Here is a 14,760-nt window from a genome sequence, read left to right as displayed (position 1 = left end):
CTCCCAGAGCCACTGCTTTCCAAGGAGCAGAAGGGCTGCAAGGTGGAAGGGAGAGAAGATGTGTCGGCCCCGCAGGCAGGGCTGGGTTTCTGCCTCTGCTCTGGCTGTCTAGTTGTGTGACCTTGGGCCAGTCACTTTTCTCCTCTGGGCCTCTGTTCCCTTGATCAGGGGCAAGGACATTCTATCCTGAGTGTTAGTTTGAGCTCTTCTAACAAAGGTGGAGGCTGGGGTTTCTGCTCAGCTGGGTCAAGAGCAGGCTGGCAGCAGGCCTTGCCATTTCTCACACTGTGCAGAAGACAGAACATTCTGTGCAGCTCTACACGGAGACAAGAGGAAGAGTGAGTGTGGACTCACAATGGCCTTTGTCACTGGTTCCTAAAAGCCTGTTTGTGCGGTGGGGCGGGGAGGGAGGGACAGGGCGTTCCCTTCGCGGGTTTGGCTGGGCTCTGATGAAGGCTCTGTACATTGGGGGAGGGGGTTCCTTCTCCCCTCCATGCCTCAGGGCAGGTGCTTCAGAAGGGGAGGGCAGAGTGCTGGTGGAGTTGTGTGGTGGGAGATTTCTTCAGAAGAAAGGGTCTCCCCAGGTGGCTCTGAGGTGAGGGTCTGACATCATCATGGCGCCAAGAAAGACCAAGAGTGAGAATGTCTTTTAAGGTTTGGGAGGCGGTGGAACTACAGAAATCTTGAGCCGGTGCTTCCAATGACAACAGGAAGAAAAGGAGCAGTACTGGGTACAGACTCTAAAGCAGGCCTTGAGCTTTATAAACGTTACTGTTTTTAATCCTTGTGGAAACTCTGTTGGGTAGAAACTATTATCCCAACATAAAAAAAAAAATCTTGAGGCTCAGAGAGGTTGAAAAACTCGCCTAATGTCACAGAGCTGGCATATGGTAAAGCTGGAATTCAAACCAAGGCCTGTCTGACATAAAAAACAAGCTTCTAAATAAAGAATGCAAAGCAGAGACCAAATGTCTTGGCAGGTTGGAGTGTCTGAGGGCAGGGAAGGGGGCGTGTAGTGGGGTAAGCCTCTCCCTGGCTGCTCTCAGGGGGGATGTCTTGGCAACACAGTCTTGTTGAACGGAATGCCGAAGCTGAAACCCTGATTGGTGTGTGACCTGGCAATACTATGCCTACTGAGCTCGAGAAGCTTCAACTCCACATGCAGTGTCTGTAATAGAATAAATCAGTCAGTGGTTAGATTTTCCAGTTCAACTCAAGCCCGAGGCATGACACACACAAAGTACATTACAGAGAACGACACCTGCTGAACCAGTCACAGCTCAGAGGGACACACGTACCCAGAAGGGCAACGCGAGAGGAGAGTTGTGACTCTCTGGTTGCTGGGTCAAGACCAACCAGAAATGCGGGTGGTGGCAGAGGGTATTGTGGAACGGAAGGAAAGAATGCCAGGTTTGGTATACTTGGACGTGGCTCTAGTCCCAGATTGACCAATTAGTGTGGCCTTGGACAGGTCAACTAATCTCCCTGGACCTCATTTTTCTAATTATAAAGTGTCTCTCAGGAGTGCTGTAAGGGATGAAAATGAGATGATGAATGCAAAATATTTCTAGTAGCATTAAGTGCTAATTTCAAGTAGGTACTTAACAAATGTTGGATGAACTGTCCTGAAAATGGGAAGAATTGGGTGCTGGCTGCAGGTGGAAGACACAGGGCCCTGCTTAAGACATCCATTCTACCAAGAGCAGCCACTGGGAATAGGAAGGGCTCTGAAGTGGAGGCAGACAGGAGAAGGCTGAGCTTGTGGGCAGAAGAAGCTGGGACTCTGTTGGGTAGTGATCCCTTCGTTTGTCTCCCAACTCCTGTTGACTTTCTTCCATTTTTCCTCTTGTGCCACTGACTCTCATTCAAGGCCTTAGACCTGTGAGCCTGTGCTCTGCACCAGCCTCCTAACTGGCCTCTTGCTGCCAGTTCCTTTCCCTTTCTTCCAATACCTACTGTGTGATGCTCTCATCCTATTGCTCCTGGCTTAGAATGCTTCATCTCTTCCTGTTCATCAAAGGATCACATACTCAAGGGCACATTCCTCAAAGGCCTTTACCAGTCTTCCCTTTGCTATTTCTAGGTGCTAATGCCCTAGCCCATGTGCCTCTTCTCTCATTCCATCTTTTCAAATCCATTCCAGCTTCAAGTATTGGCACATATACATTCTACCTTGTTCATTCTTTCGTTCATTCATTCAGTCCTACATCAAATATTTATTGATCGCCTCCAAGGTCCCTGGCACAGTGCTGGGTCTGGCCCTCCAGCTGTGGTTTGCCCAGCCCTGCAGTGGGACCTCATGTGGTCCACAGCCAGGATCAAAGGCATCACTCCTCCTATTCTTACCCATCCCCACTCCAATGCTACTGTTTCAGCCTATCATGCCAGTGGAAACTTGATGGTTCTACATATATTTTTTACATTAGGAAAGTACTGAAGGTCAGGTCCACGTCATCGGGCTGACACCCTCTAAGGCATCTGGAACATTCAGTACTGGAAGGCAGGTTGGCATCTGGTTCTATTGGGTATTGTCTTCATTCTTGGGACAGTCACTTAACCTCATTAGCCTCAGCCATAAAATGGATTAAGAAATTAAATAGGCAACAGCTTGGCCCATAAATATGTACTCAGTAAATAACAGCCCAATACATATTTATTGATTAATTAAGAAGATAAGGCACTTCTCACATGCCTTAGACATAGATCAAGAAGCGCAGGTTATGCAAAGTGTGTGGCCAGCATGGAGTCTTGCTGTGGGTTGGGACTTAGGAGGTGCCAGGTATTAAAGCTGCTACAGGGGAACAGGAGCTGGTATGTGGGTCAAGATGGGGCAAGCAGAAGAGGGAAAAATCTATGATGTCTAGGCCTGCCAGAGAGCCGGTCTAGAAGTTTCTTCTGCAAGTGAAAAATGAAAGGTTCTTTCGTTCTATTTTGAGCCGCAAATCTCCAAAGGCAGGAATTCAGTTGGAGTTTAACTCCAACTTGAACCTGTGTGAGCAAGTTTCCCTCTGCAGAAGGGGAACAGCCTCTGGAGGCCCAATTCTGCCTCCCCTGTCCCTCCCAGTCTTGGCAGGGAGTGGGTGGGAGGAGACACAGCTGGAGGCAGAGTTCTCTTGATTCACAAGTCAGCTGGGAAAGAATGAGGAATTGCTTCACTTGAATTTCTAGTAAATGCGAGTTGGGTCAGGGACAGGCAGAAATGGGGAGGATGGGATGGGTTCTCTGGTGTGTGTAGAAGCAATTCCATGTTTGAAAGACTAGAACTTGGGCTCTAGTCCCAGGTCCACCAACTTGTATCACCCTGGATGGGTCAATTAACCTCCCTAGGCCTCATTTTTCTAATCTGGAAATTTCTTCTTGGCATTCTCAGCAGGGGCAGCCAGGCCCACCAGTGCACTACTTCTCAATCTGGAGCAAGCATACACCACCAGGGGATCTTACTGACAGGCAGGTTTGGCTTCGGGAGGTCTGGCCTATATTCTGACACTCAGGTGATGCCTTTGATCCTGGCTGTGGACCACATGAGGTCCTAGTGCAGGACTGGGCAAATTCCTCCTATAAAGGACCACACAGTAACTATTAAAATAGTTAGGCCTTGCAGGCCATACCCTCTCAGGTACAACTGCTTTCCTCTAACCACTTAGCGTGAAAGTGGTCATAGACAACACGCAGGCGAATGGAATTTGCCAGCCTCCACTCTAGTGCAGGCCTGTGTGAACTAAAAGACCGGCATTTCAGTCCAGGTTTGGTTAAGTCAGCCACTTCACCTTGCTCGTTCTCACTCTCCTTATCTAGAGGAAAGGACCTCTAAATTTCTAAAGAGACCTGTGATTCTGGGATTTCAATACTATATAGGAAACATTAGAGCTTCTACGGGCATCTGGGAATCAGGTTGTGCAGCTTTTATTTGGAAGCTGTGAAAACACACCTGGATAACCCGCAGAGTCCAGCAGGCAGCCTTGACAGGAGCAGAGGGACTGCGCAACATAGAGGCAGCTGGGAATACACAGGTGCTAAGAGAAAGGACCAGTAAGGATGCGAGAGGACCTCCTGGCCTCATGTACAGGCTGACGCCAGCACAGGGGCCCTGGAACACTGCTCACGAGCATCACACACACACACGTTCCATCCTGTCAAACACAATTCCCTGTTTTATCACTCCAGGTGCTCCTGACCCTGGGAGCTGCTGGTCAACCAATGTTAATGAGCTCTCTCGAGGTCTCAGAGACCATGCCAGGCATAGGCATCTAGAAGGAACTATGACATCTAGAACTGTGAGCTCACAGTTGATTGGGAGAGACACCATCTGAGTTAATACTTAGAGGACAGTTTCACTAGCCACCATAGGGGAAATGCTTGATTCTGGGTCCCTACCTATCAACAAGGCAGGGAGCGTGGGGGTGGGTAGTGGGCTACAGGAGAGGAGGGAGGCTGTGTAAAGAGGGGAAAGAGAATGCCTTGGGATTTGTTGATTCCAATGTGGGTGCCTGAAGGACTGAGTGACAAAGCTGATTTGCTGTGGAAAGCAGAGCAGGGTCACTCTGTAGGCCTGCCACTGTCGCAAGGAATGACTAGTATGTTGCCATGGTTACTTCCCAGCACTGAGGGACATCCCAGTGCACATCTAAATATCCCCAGGCTCTTGCGGGGCTAGGGGGTATCACTCTCCTTGCTCTGTCTCAGCCCTGAGGTGAGACCTTGGCAAGAGAGACCTCTGCAAAATGCATGCTTTTTAGGAACATTTCTATTTTTCAACTTGCATGAGCAGTAAGAGGCTGGTGATTGCTCACTATGACTGTTTTTCTGGTCAGGTCTCCACCAAATAGGAAAATTGGGAACCTACAGCCCTGGACAGCTCTTGAACCCAACTGGCCACTTTCTGTTCTGGTTCCATACAAGTGAGGAGGGCCCCGAGAAGCAATGAACTCATGTGCTCATGATTATCCTGTTGTCTCACTGAACTGTGGCTCTCCACCTGGGATGGTGGATCTATGATGTCTAGTTGGGGTCCTTTTCCCTTGTTTTGGGATTTAGGGTATAACCCATACAACTAGTGAAGATCTATGCAGGCACAGTGCATGGGCAGACTGAATTACCTGTGCCTGCACAGTGGTGTCAACTGACTGTGAGGCAGCAGGTTTTCCTCTTCCCAGGCAAGACCCGGGCGTCTGGGCGGCACATTTGATGACTATACGCTTTAGACAGGAGTCTGCCTGTGTGAGTGTCTGCTAGTTGGTTTGAGTACCAGGCTAGTGAGGCATATCTGTGGCCACACCCGGCTGGCTGACTGGGGTACCGGGTAGCCATGATACTCCTTCTTAGCACTTGTGACAGATTCTAATTATGTGCCTATCAGTGGCACTGCTTTACTGAGGCCTGGCTCCCGCACTCCCTAATGGCTACAGGCGTTAGGCCTGGTTTTGCTCATCACTGTGCCTGGCACTTGGTCAGTGCTTCGTAGGTGTGTGTTGAATAAATTACAGAAAGCCTGTCCCCTCTGCTCGGAAACTGACTCAAACTATATATCCTACCAACGGTGTCTGTCTCCCTGTCTTTACCAGGAATTGCAAAAATTATTACCTAATGAGACTCTGGGCAGATTTATGCCCTCACTGCTTAGAAACTCGTCTAGGACACTCTGGTGGCAGTTTAAATGGGACTGACTAAGAGATCACTTATGGGAAGGTGACCTTAATATCGAATAACCAGAGGGGCCAGCTGTGGTTGACATAGCTTCAAGGCTGCTACTGGCTCCAGACTGAAGGCTGGATGGGGACAGATATGAAGCTCAGAGGAGAGTCTAAGAACATGTGTAGGAAGTCTCTGCATTCACATCCAGGGTGGTACCAGAGAGAAACAGTGGCAGAGCTTCCAGGGCTTTACTCCCTAGCCTCTAGCCTGATAAGGACTGATATAATCCTGTGCCGTGCACACCCTTGGTGCTTCAAGATTTGGCGCTGGTCCCCTTACCTTGCTTCAGCAGACAGCTTGCTCAGGTGGAACCCCCACACTGGCAGCAACAGCCTAAACACATTAGGCACAGTGCCAACAAGTAACCCTTGTTAGAGTTATGGGTTGCTCTAGACTAAATTCCTGAAGCAGAGATCAAGGAGTGAAATTCTAAATTTGGTCATTTTCTTACATACTAAATACTTATCACTTAATTCTTCTGATCACTATTGATCAAGGGCTTACCATGTTCCAGGCATTCTGATAAGTGTTCTAAGTGGATGATCTCATTTAACCCTCAAAACAAGGTGGCTATGCTGAGGGAGAGAGATTATAACAGGTTCCATTTTGCAAGGGTTGACATGGAGGCTTGGAGAGGCTCAACCAACGTCACATGGCTGGTGGTGGTGAGGCCTGGGTCTTTCAACTTCTAGTTAAATGGTTAGGCTCTTACTCTACACTGACTCTCAGCTATAAGTCCTCTACGTTATGGGTCGGGAAGATCCCCTGGAGAAGGCAATGGCACCCCACTCCAGTACTCTTGCCTGGAAAACCCCATGGACGGAGGAGCCTGGTGGGCTACAGACCATGGGGTTGCAAAGAGTCGGACACGACTGAGCGACTTCACTTTCACTTTTTCAGGCCTATCTTACTTTTGAAGTGAGTTTCTAATGGTTTCATAAAATGAAATTCTCAGTTTCACAAATACTTGCACTGAACAGTTTATAAGACGTTTTTTTTCTCCAACATTTTTCACTGAGGGTCTGTTCCTGTCCAGCTCCAGAATCTACTGCCCACTGTGCTCACAGACCAAAGGCAAGATGCCTTTCTCTCTCTCTTCCTCCTTCTGACAAGCATTTCTATAGAAATGGGCCAGGTAGGATGTTAGTCTTTGAAGGGGACACAAAGGTGAAGAACACATGCTCTCTATTTTCCAGGTACTGGCAAAAGAAAGATACGATGAGGTACACATGTCTATGGGAAAAGGCCACCCATAACCAGTGTACTGTCAAGACAGAAGGCAAAATTAAGTGCTCTAGGAATTCAGAGGCCAGATTCAGTTCCAGAGGTGCTACTATAGGCTCCAGGAAGCAGATGGCCCTTGGGGTAGGTCTTGCAGGAGAAGCAGAATTTCAACCAAGTGTTTGCTCGGACTGGATCATAAATACTTCCTGTTGCCTGAGTGTCTGGCTTGTGCAGTATACATAGTAGGTTCTCAAATAATGTTCCAGGTGGACACTAACCACTTGGGGCCAGGCCAGGAATCATGGACTTGGTTCTGCTGCAACCACTGGACATAAATTGTGTAAATCCTGCCACTTCTCTGGGCCTCTGTTTTTCCCTACTATGAAATAGTGACATGGTGGGGAGTGGGTATACCCTTACTCATGGGTTTCTGGTTAGGACTAGATTAAGTCCATATATGCAAAACTAACTACAAAATACTAACTGTCACTATTCTTATTGGTATTACAAAAACTAAAAAGGATGAATGCTGTTGACTGCTCAATTATCCAACAACTATTCTTTTTTCTTTTGACTAACTCTATTGGGTTAGGCACTGGGGATACAAAAATTAAAATCATCTAGCCTCCATCCTTGAAAGGTCTAGAAAACAGGCAGTAGGTACAATTGATGGTATGAGTTTAATGTGCTAGGGCAAAGGGGTGGCTGGAGTTTGGCAGGATCTCTACTGTTTCTTAGTGACAGTGTGGGTAGGCGGCAAGGCTAGAGCTAAGAACTTCAAAATCAGAAATTTGGCTATTAGCACCAATATAAAACAGCATTAAAGGTGAGGAGAAAATTTTCTTACAGCTTGAGGTTATACTATGTTCCAGGTACTCTGACATCCATCATGATAACAAGCTAGATATTATTACGCCAATTTTACAGATGAGGAAGCGGACACTCAGAAAGGTTGGGTGACTTTCCAAGGTTTATAAGATTATAAAGTATAAAGCCTAAATTTAAACCCAGGTCATTCAACTTCAAGCTTGGTGCTTTTTCCAGGACCACTTCTTGCTTTCTAATCAGCCAGTGGTTGTATAGAACTCATTCCATGCTAACCTTTTTTTTTTTTTTAATTAAAAAACATTTTTTTGGGGGGCATGTGTGATCTTAGTTCCTCGACCAGGGATCAAACATGAAACCCCTGCACTAGAAACACAGAATCTTAACCACCGGACCACCAGGAAAGTCCCCATGTTAATACTGATTGATCTTTTTTGGATTGTTTTTCCTAGAAGAAACACTGACCCATGATAAGATTGACAGTAACCTTTTCTGTTGTCATTTCTCTTAACATTTCCTATGATAAACCCCTTCCCTCCCACTAATTTCTCCGGTCTCCTCCCTGACCCTCAAGCCCAGTAAAACTGCCAAAGAGTAACAAATCCCAACAAATGATGAACGTGCAGAGAGAGAGAGATCCCTACCTTCTCAGCCACTGGCCTGTAAGGTGTGAGACAAAATACACTGAAAAGAGAAACCTGCCATATAATTCTGTTCAAGGAATCCATTAGACCAAAAGCTGGCCATGCCATAATTCTGCAGCTCTGTAAGGAACCTGTGTGCTATGGGAACCTGTACAACTGTCAGATTTGCCTCTTTTACAGATAATGAAAACTGAAGCCCAAGAAGGTGAGTGAACTTGCCCAACGTCACACACTAGTGAGAGGCAGAGACTGGACAGGAACCCAGAATTCTGGACTACCAGGCCAATGCTTTTCCGCTAAAATGGGTCAACTCTTTAGCTTTTCCTCATTAACATCTCATCTTCAAGGAGACTATGGACCTTTAAGAGAGCTCACTGTTGGTTGGTTCTCTGCAAAGCTAAGAAGCCAAGACTCCCTCCTCAGCCTCTGCTCTGATCAGCTCATGTCCTCATCTAAAGAACAGGAAGTAGCTTCATTTTTAGCTCTGAAAGCATATTCTTGGGGTGAGAAAGGGGGATTTGAGGAAGAGAGTTCCTGTACATGATGGTCATGAGCGATCAGCAGACATTATTCTTGCTTGAAGAAGGGGAAGATAAATGGTAAGACACATAAGGAACTGACAGTTGTCCTTGAGTTCTAACCAGAACACATCCTCAGCAAGGGTGTCCCCAAGTCTCTGCCTGATATGGGTGGTGGGATCCTGCCCTGATTCTGTTCTGCCGAGATGCCAGAGTGGGGGCTGGGATGAAAGCACCAGGGTGGGAAAGTTTGCAGGAACTTTCTACAACCTCCAATGCTTTCCCCCACCCTCTGCTAGTACCCACAACTTCCCCTGCCAAGGGAGGAAGGAGGAACACATTACTCAGTTTAATAATTTATACAAATTGAAAAGTTTACTGTCTGAAGGAAAAGGGACTTAAGAGGGCAGCAGAGAAAAAAGAATTCCCCAGTTCTCTCTTGAAAAGGACAGGTGTGACGGTGACGCCTCTTGATGGCCTTGAAATGACAGTCTGATTGTCTAACAGGTAGGTCTGAAATAAGCCAGTAACCACTTTCTTGGATGGTCAGCCAAGTTTTGTTTCCTCCTACTGGTGGGATCGCATCCAGTCTTAGGACTAACAGCCTCGGACATCAAAGAACCCAGACTCCGATTCCTGGACACTTGTCTGTGTCAGCGTTTCTCAAACCTGGCAGCCCATCAGATCGTCTGGGGAGGTCCAGATTCCCAGGAACCAATCCAGAGATTGATTAGGGAGATCTGGGCTGGGGCCCAGGACTTCATTTTCTATAGACAGGTGTGGTTTAGAAACCAATGGTCAATCCCATCCATTCAGTTATCAAAACTTCTACATTAGATGTGGGGTTTATAGCAAAGAAACCCGAGGTGCCAAGAAGTAGGTGAATGCCAGCACTTGGATCTGAATCCATTCTCCTGGAGGGCTTTGCCATAGCCCTCCTCACATATGGCTTCTCCCCCATCCCCAGGTCACCGAGTCCACTGGGGATCCCTGGGGATGAGTGAGGCCTGTTTGTCCAATCCACAGAGGAGTCAGAGATGCCAGGAACTTTGAGTCCCATTCGGTGCATTGGTGGAAATGGCTGGTAAGGCGTAGGGCTGAAAGTAATTTTAAGGGCATTCTCAGAGACCTGTGTTCTGTATCCTGGTGGGTAGGATGGCCTACCTGATGGCCTCTATGGCACACTAGCAAGTTGTTCCAGGCAGAAGGAAGAGTCTGCTCATGGAAGCGGCCTGCCATGTTAGAGATGCCAGGGTGGCAGAGGCAGAGGGAGTTAGGGGGAGTAAAATAAGATGTCTAGACCTAATGAGAGGCCAAATCATTCAGGGTCCTTGAGGCCACGTGAAGACTTTCAGCTTTTATTCTTAGCCACTGCAGAATTTTGATAAGAAGAGTGGCACAGTCAGACATATTTGCCCATGGGCATTCTGATGAGGTGGTGAGAACAGACTGTAGAGGGTGGGGGCACAAGCAGGGAATTCATTTGGGAGGATGTGCAGGAATCCAGGGGACAGAGAATGGTGGCTCAGACCAAGGAGGTAGGAACGCAGTGGTGAGAAGTGGGTGAATCTTAGATGTTTTTAAAAAGTAGAGCTAACAGATTTTTTGATGGGTTGGATATGAAATGTGAGATAAAAGGGAATCGAGGATGCTGCCAAGTGTTTTGGCTTAAGCAATGGGCAGGTTGGAGTTATCGTCAACTGAGATGGAGAAGGCTGTGGGTGGAGAAGGTTTGGGGGAGGGACTCTGGAGTTCAGTTTTGGACTTGCTGAGTCACTCGCCCTCACGTGGTACTTAAATAAAGTCTCACTACTCAGTGAGGTCATCAAGGGAGTGAGAGCAGACGGAGAGAGGAGAGGGTTGAGGACCCTGCCTAGGGACACTCCAGCATCAAGATGAGAGAGAAGATGAGGAATCAGCAAAAGAGACTAATGAGAAGTAACCAGTGGGAAGGAGGGAAACTAGGAAGGTGTGGAGTCCTGGAAGAAGATGATTCAGTTCAGTTCAGTTCGGTCGCTCAGTCGTGTCCGACTCTCCGTGACCCCATGAATCACAGCACGCCAGGCCTCCCTGTCCATCACCAACTCCCGGAGTTCACCCAAACTCATGTCCATCGAGTCGGTGATGCCATCCAGCCATCTCATTCTCTGTCGTCCCCATCTCCTCCCGCCCCCAATCCCTCCTAGCATCAGACTCTTTTCCAGTGAGTCAACTCGTCGCATGAGGTGGCCAAAGTATTGCAGTTTCAGCTTTAGCATCAGTCCTTCCAATGAACACCCAGGATTGATCTCCTCTAGAATGGACTGGTTGGATCTCCTTGCAGTCCAAGGGACTCTCAAGAGTCTTCTCCAACACCACAGTTCAAAAGCATCAATTCTTCGGCGATCAGCTTTCTTCACAGTCCAACTCTCACATCCATACTAGTTAGGGTCAAATGCTGCTGACAGATGAAGCAAGACCAAGGCTGAGAATTGACTACTGGATTTAGTTACTGAAGGACTGGTAATCCTGACACAAGTAGCATTTGACTCCTAACTTCATGGAGTTTCAAACCCAATGTTTGATTACTGACTGCCATTTAGGGATCCCTTACTGTACATTTTCTCTTCTCAATTAGGTTATAAATGATGACGCATCAGGGATGAGTCAGTGTATCGCTGGGTTCTTGTAAGGCTGCTGAACCTTCTAGAGCCTGCTGTAGACCCTAATACAGTTTGCTGACAGACCCACCTGAATATGGCTCCCACTGGGGCGCTGACCTAGCACAATTTTTCTCATGCCTGGCTTACCTTGGACACAGAATTTCAGTTCCTTGGGGTCAGTGACGACCTTCCTGCTTTCTCGGATCACAGCCCGGTTCTTCTTGGTTTCTCCCCAGAGATTGGTGCCACCATACATGCTGGGAATGTTGAGAATAGCAATGCCTTCGAGGAAGATGCTGCTCAGGTCCACTCCAACCCCGTCACACTGGGGGAACAGAGAAAAAAGGTCATCTGTTAGTGTCCTCATTGTATCCCAACTCAAGGTACGGTGACTGTGGTGGTGGCTCTCATCAAGAATGTGACAGGCCCTTAGCCCCCAGCCAGTCTCTGTCAGAAGCTGAATCTTGGTAAAGTTGCTCAGGTCTAATGCTTTATCTGCTGCAGTGAGATGAGGGAGGTGATTCCTTGTCATCTCTTGGGGTACAGTAAAAAACTTCAGGAACCATCTCTAGAAGGGGTCCCCAACCTCTGGGATCTAATGCTTAATGATCTGAGGTGGAACGGATGTAATAATAACGGAAATAAAGTGCCCAATGAATGTAATGTGCTTGAATCATCCTGAAGCCACTCCTTCCTCTGTGGAAAAACTGTCTTCCACGAAACTGGTCCTTGGTGCCAAAAATGTTGGGGACCACTGATCTATAGATCTAGAAGGGCTGGTTCAGAAGACAACTGCAAACTGTGCTCCAGTCCAACTTCATTATCATCAATCCTGCCCCTCCTGCACCACTGTGAAGATATGGTGGAACATGGAGTCCAGATTCTCAACAAATGACAGGAAAGTTTCATTTTACCCCTTCTTATTTAGTCCCTCTTGTGAGAAGTATAAGACTTTAAGATTTGGCCGGCTTTCAGACTTTTTCTGTCTCCTGTATCTCTATCTTAAGTGCAATTTTGGCATATGTGCTTGCTGATGTAGCAGAGTTTCTTTATCCAGTCTCCACCACCCTCATCCTGCCAGGTACAAAAGGCCAGAAGGCTTGAATCTGTCTGTCTCAGGTATCTAATAGAAGTCAGCCTACCTTGGCATAATGCTCACCAACACAACAAGAAATACATTAGCTCTGATCCTTGTTCCACAGAACTGGAGGTAGTTTACTTCATTTACAGAAGAAAACACTATCCAGAGAGGTAAGCGAAGTTGTCCAAGATCGCACAGTTGATAAATAACAGAGCAGGGATTCAAGGTTGGGGAACTGGACTACAAAGTCCTCTTTATCTTGCTTATTATGAGGCAGGAAAAAAATCAGAAGCATGCAACAAAAATCTCTCTTTGAGGTTACCTACAAATCCAAACTTACAGAGATTTCTCAAAAGAGGAAGAATGCAAAGGTAGGGCTTGTTGCCATTCATCCGTGCATCCTGATTTCTTTGCAGCTCCTAATTTATACTATCTTATCATCCCCATGACTTGTTTCCCCAGCTACAAAATGGTATAGAGCAGGCTTCTCTGGTGACCGGGAATTCCTTTCTTTATTAGGACGTTCTGATCACTAGACCGGTCTTTTAATGTTGACCTGCTCCTTCTGTTCCTTCCTGCTTCCACCCATTGGTCCTTTTCTCCCTTCTGAAGTCAGAATGAGCCTCCTTCCTCCTCCATGGGCGCACCCACCAGGTACATGGTGATTCACTGTGCATATGTACTAAAATGTTGCCGTTGACCAGTAAGCTTTTATACACATCTCCATTATTACCTTCATAATAATCTTATAAATTAGTTACTAAGATTACCCTCATTTTACATTTGGGGAAACCAAGACACAGTGGTGGTTAAATGACGTGCCCAAGTCACACAACTTACAGACAGAAGTACACGGATCGACGGCAGGCGGTCGGAGCCTCGGTCTCACCCACTCCCTTCTCTCTTCTCCCTCTCACACCACCATCTGGTTGTGCCTCCTCTGGGTGAGGGCTCTCAACCCTCGGGCCCCTCCTGCGGACTTGCCCTGATCTACACACACTATGGTTTGTTACTCTCCTACTCTATAAGGTCCTGGCACTGAAACCACCACCAGTGGCAGGATCTGATGGCACAGGTGGCAAAGGCATCAGCACTTCCTGGGACTGGAATCCCCCAATACTATCATGCCCCAGAAATGAGAATATATACCCATGTATGGGCTCAATATGTCTGCCATGATCAATATCCTTATTGTCAAGTATGATCAAAGTTGCATTAGCTCTTTTGTGAGCAGCTGGATGACGGCTGAATCACTTCATCTTGAATGGGAGGTCATCTCAGGCACTCAGATCCTTATTCCATCATCTACTTCTCGGCCTGCTCTTCTTCATCCTGAACTCATGTAGGTGTTTTTAAATAACTTAGACATAGGGTCTTACACTTATTTCATCTGGCTTTCAGCCCAAGCCTCCTCCAGTCCATCTAGTTTATATTAAATCTTCATTCCATGACTGCATGCCACCGCTCTCTTATCATTTGGAGACTGTCTTTAATACATGTATATAATGGGCAAAACAGGGAACAAGCCCTTTCCTTGGTCAGTTTCACACACCAGATATTGTACATTAAATGGTCCTTGGGGTATGGCTGCCTTATTAGGGATGCATCCTCTGTGTCCGACTGTCACCTAGCCCAATTTTCATTACAGTGTGGAATCATGGAACTTAGAGCTGACAGGGACCTAAGAGAACACGTCCTATCTTTCATCAATGAGGCCAGAGAGGTTAAGGTCACCCAACTCATAATTGTGGAGCTGGGCTAGTATCCCGGTCTGCAGACCTCAAATTTGTGCTCTTTCCTCTGAAACATAAGACATTGTGCTGAGATCAAATAATATTTCCTAAATGACCACCTTATGACCTCTATCAGAAAAGGAATAAAAGAACTCATATAAAGCCATTAACGTCTGTAAAGGGCAAATACTTGGTTAATACTTGATTCCAGAATTTTCCCAGGCGTTGGGATAGAGTTTGTCAGTCTGTGCCTTCCAGAACATATCCCTAATTTTTAAAAAAACTGGAACATTTGTCTGTTTGCCTCTCATTGGCTGGAACCTACTCTGCTTTGTAGATTTGTTGAAGTGGTCACCAAACGACATCTGTATAGGTTTGTCCAGCAACTTTGATTTAAATGTC

At 46.9% G+C, this 14,760-nt stretch overlaps 1 protein-coding gene across 4 annotated transcripts in view; it reads right to left on the bottom strand.

Moving 5' to 3' along the window:
- DGKG (diacylglycerol kinase gamma) overlaps positions 1 to 14,760 on the bottom strand; it is a 226,646-nt gene that overhangs the window by 28,304 nt on the left and 183,582 nt on the right. For 3 of the 4 annotated variants that reach the window (XM_055408681.2, XM_055408698.2, XM_055408690.2), the window contains one exon: positions 11,692 to 11,869. In XM_055408681.2, the coding sequence (XP_055264656.1) occupies positions 11,692 to 11,869 (178 nt within the window). Of the gene's footprint in view, positions 1 to 8,901; positions 11,340 to 11,691; positions 11,870 to 14,760 lie in introns of those variants that run through there. The other variant, XM_088838401.1, reaches the window with a different exon arrangement.

Source organism: Moschus berezovskii, chromosome 1 (assembly GCF_049115385.1).
Source record: "Moschus berezovskii isolate FMDL1 chromosome 1, NW_MosBer_1.0, whole genome shotgun sequence".
NCBI classification, from domain to species: domain Eukaryota; kingdom Metazoa; phylum Chordata; class Mammalia; order Artiodactyla; family Moschidae; genus Moschus; species Moschus berezovskii.
The sequence above is the reverse complement of the archived record's forward strand: the minus strand, read 5'-3'. Positions and strand labels throughout refer to the sequence as shown.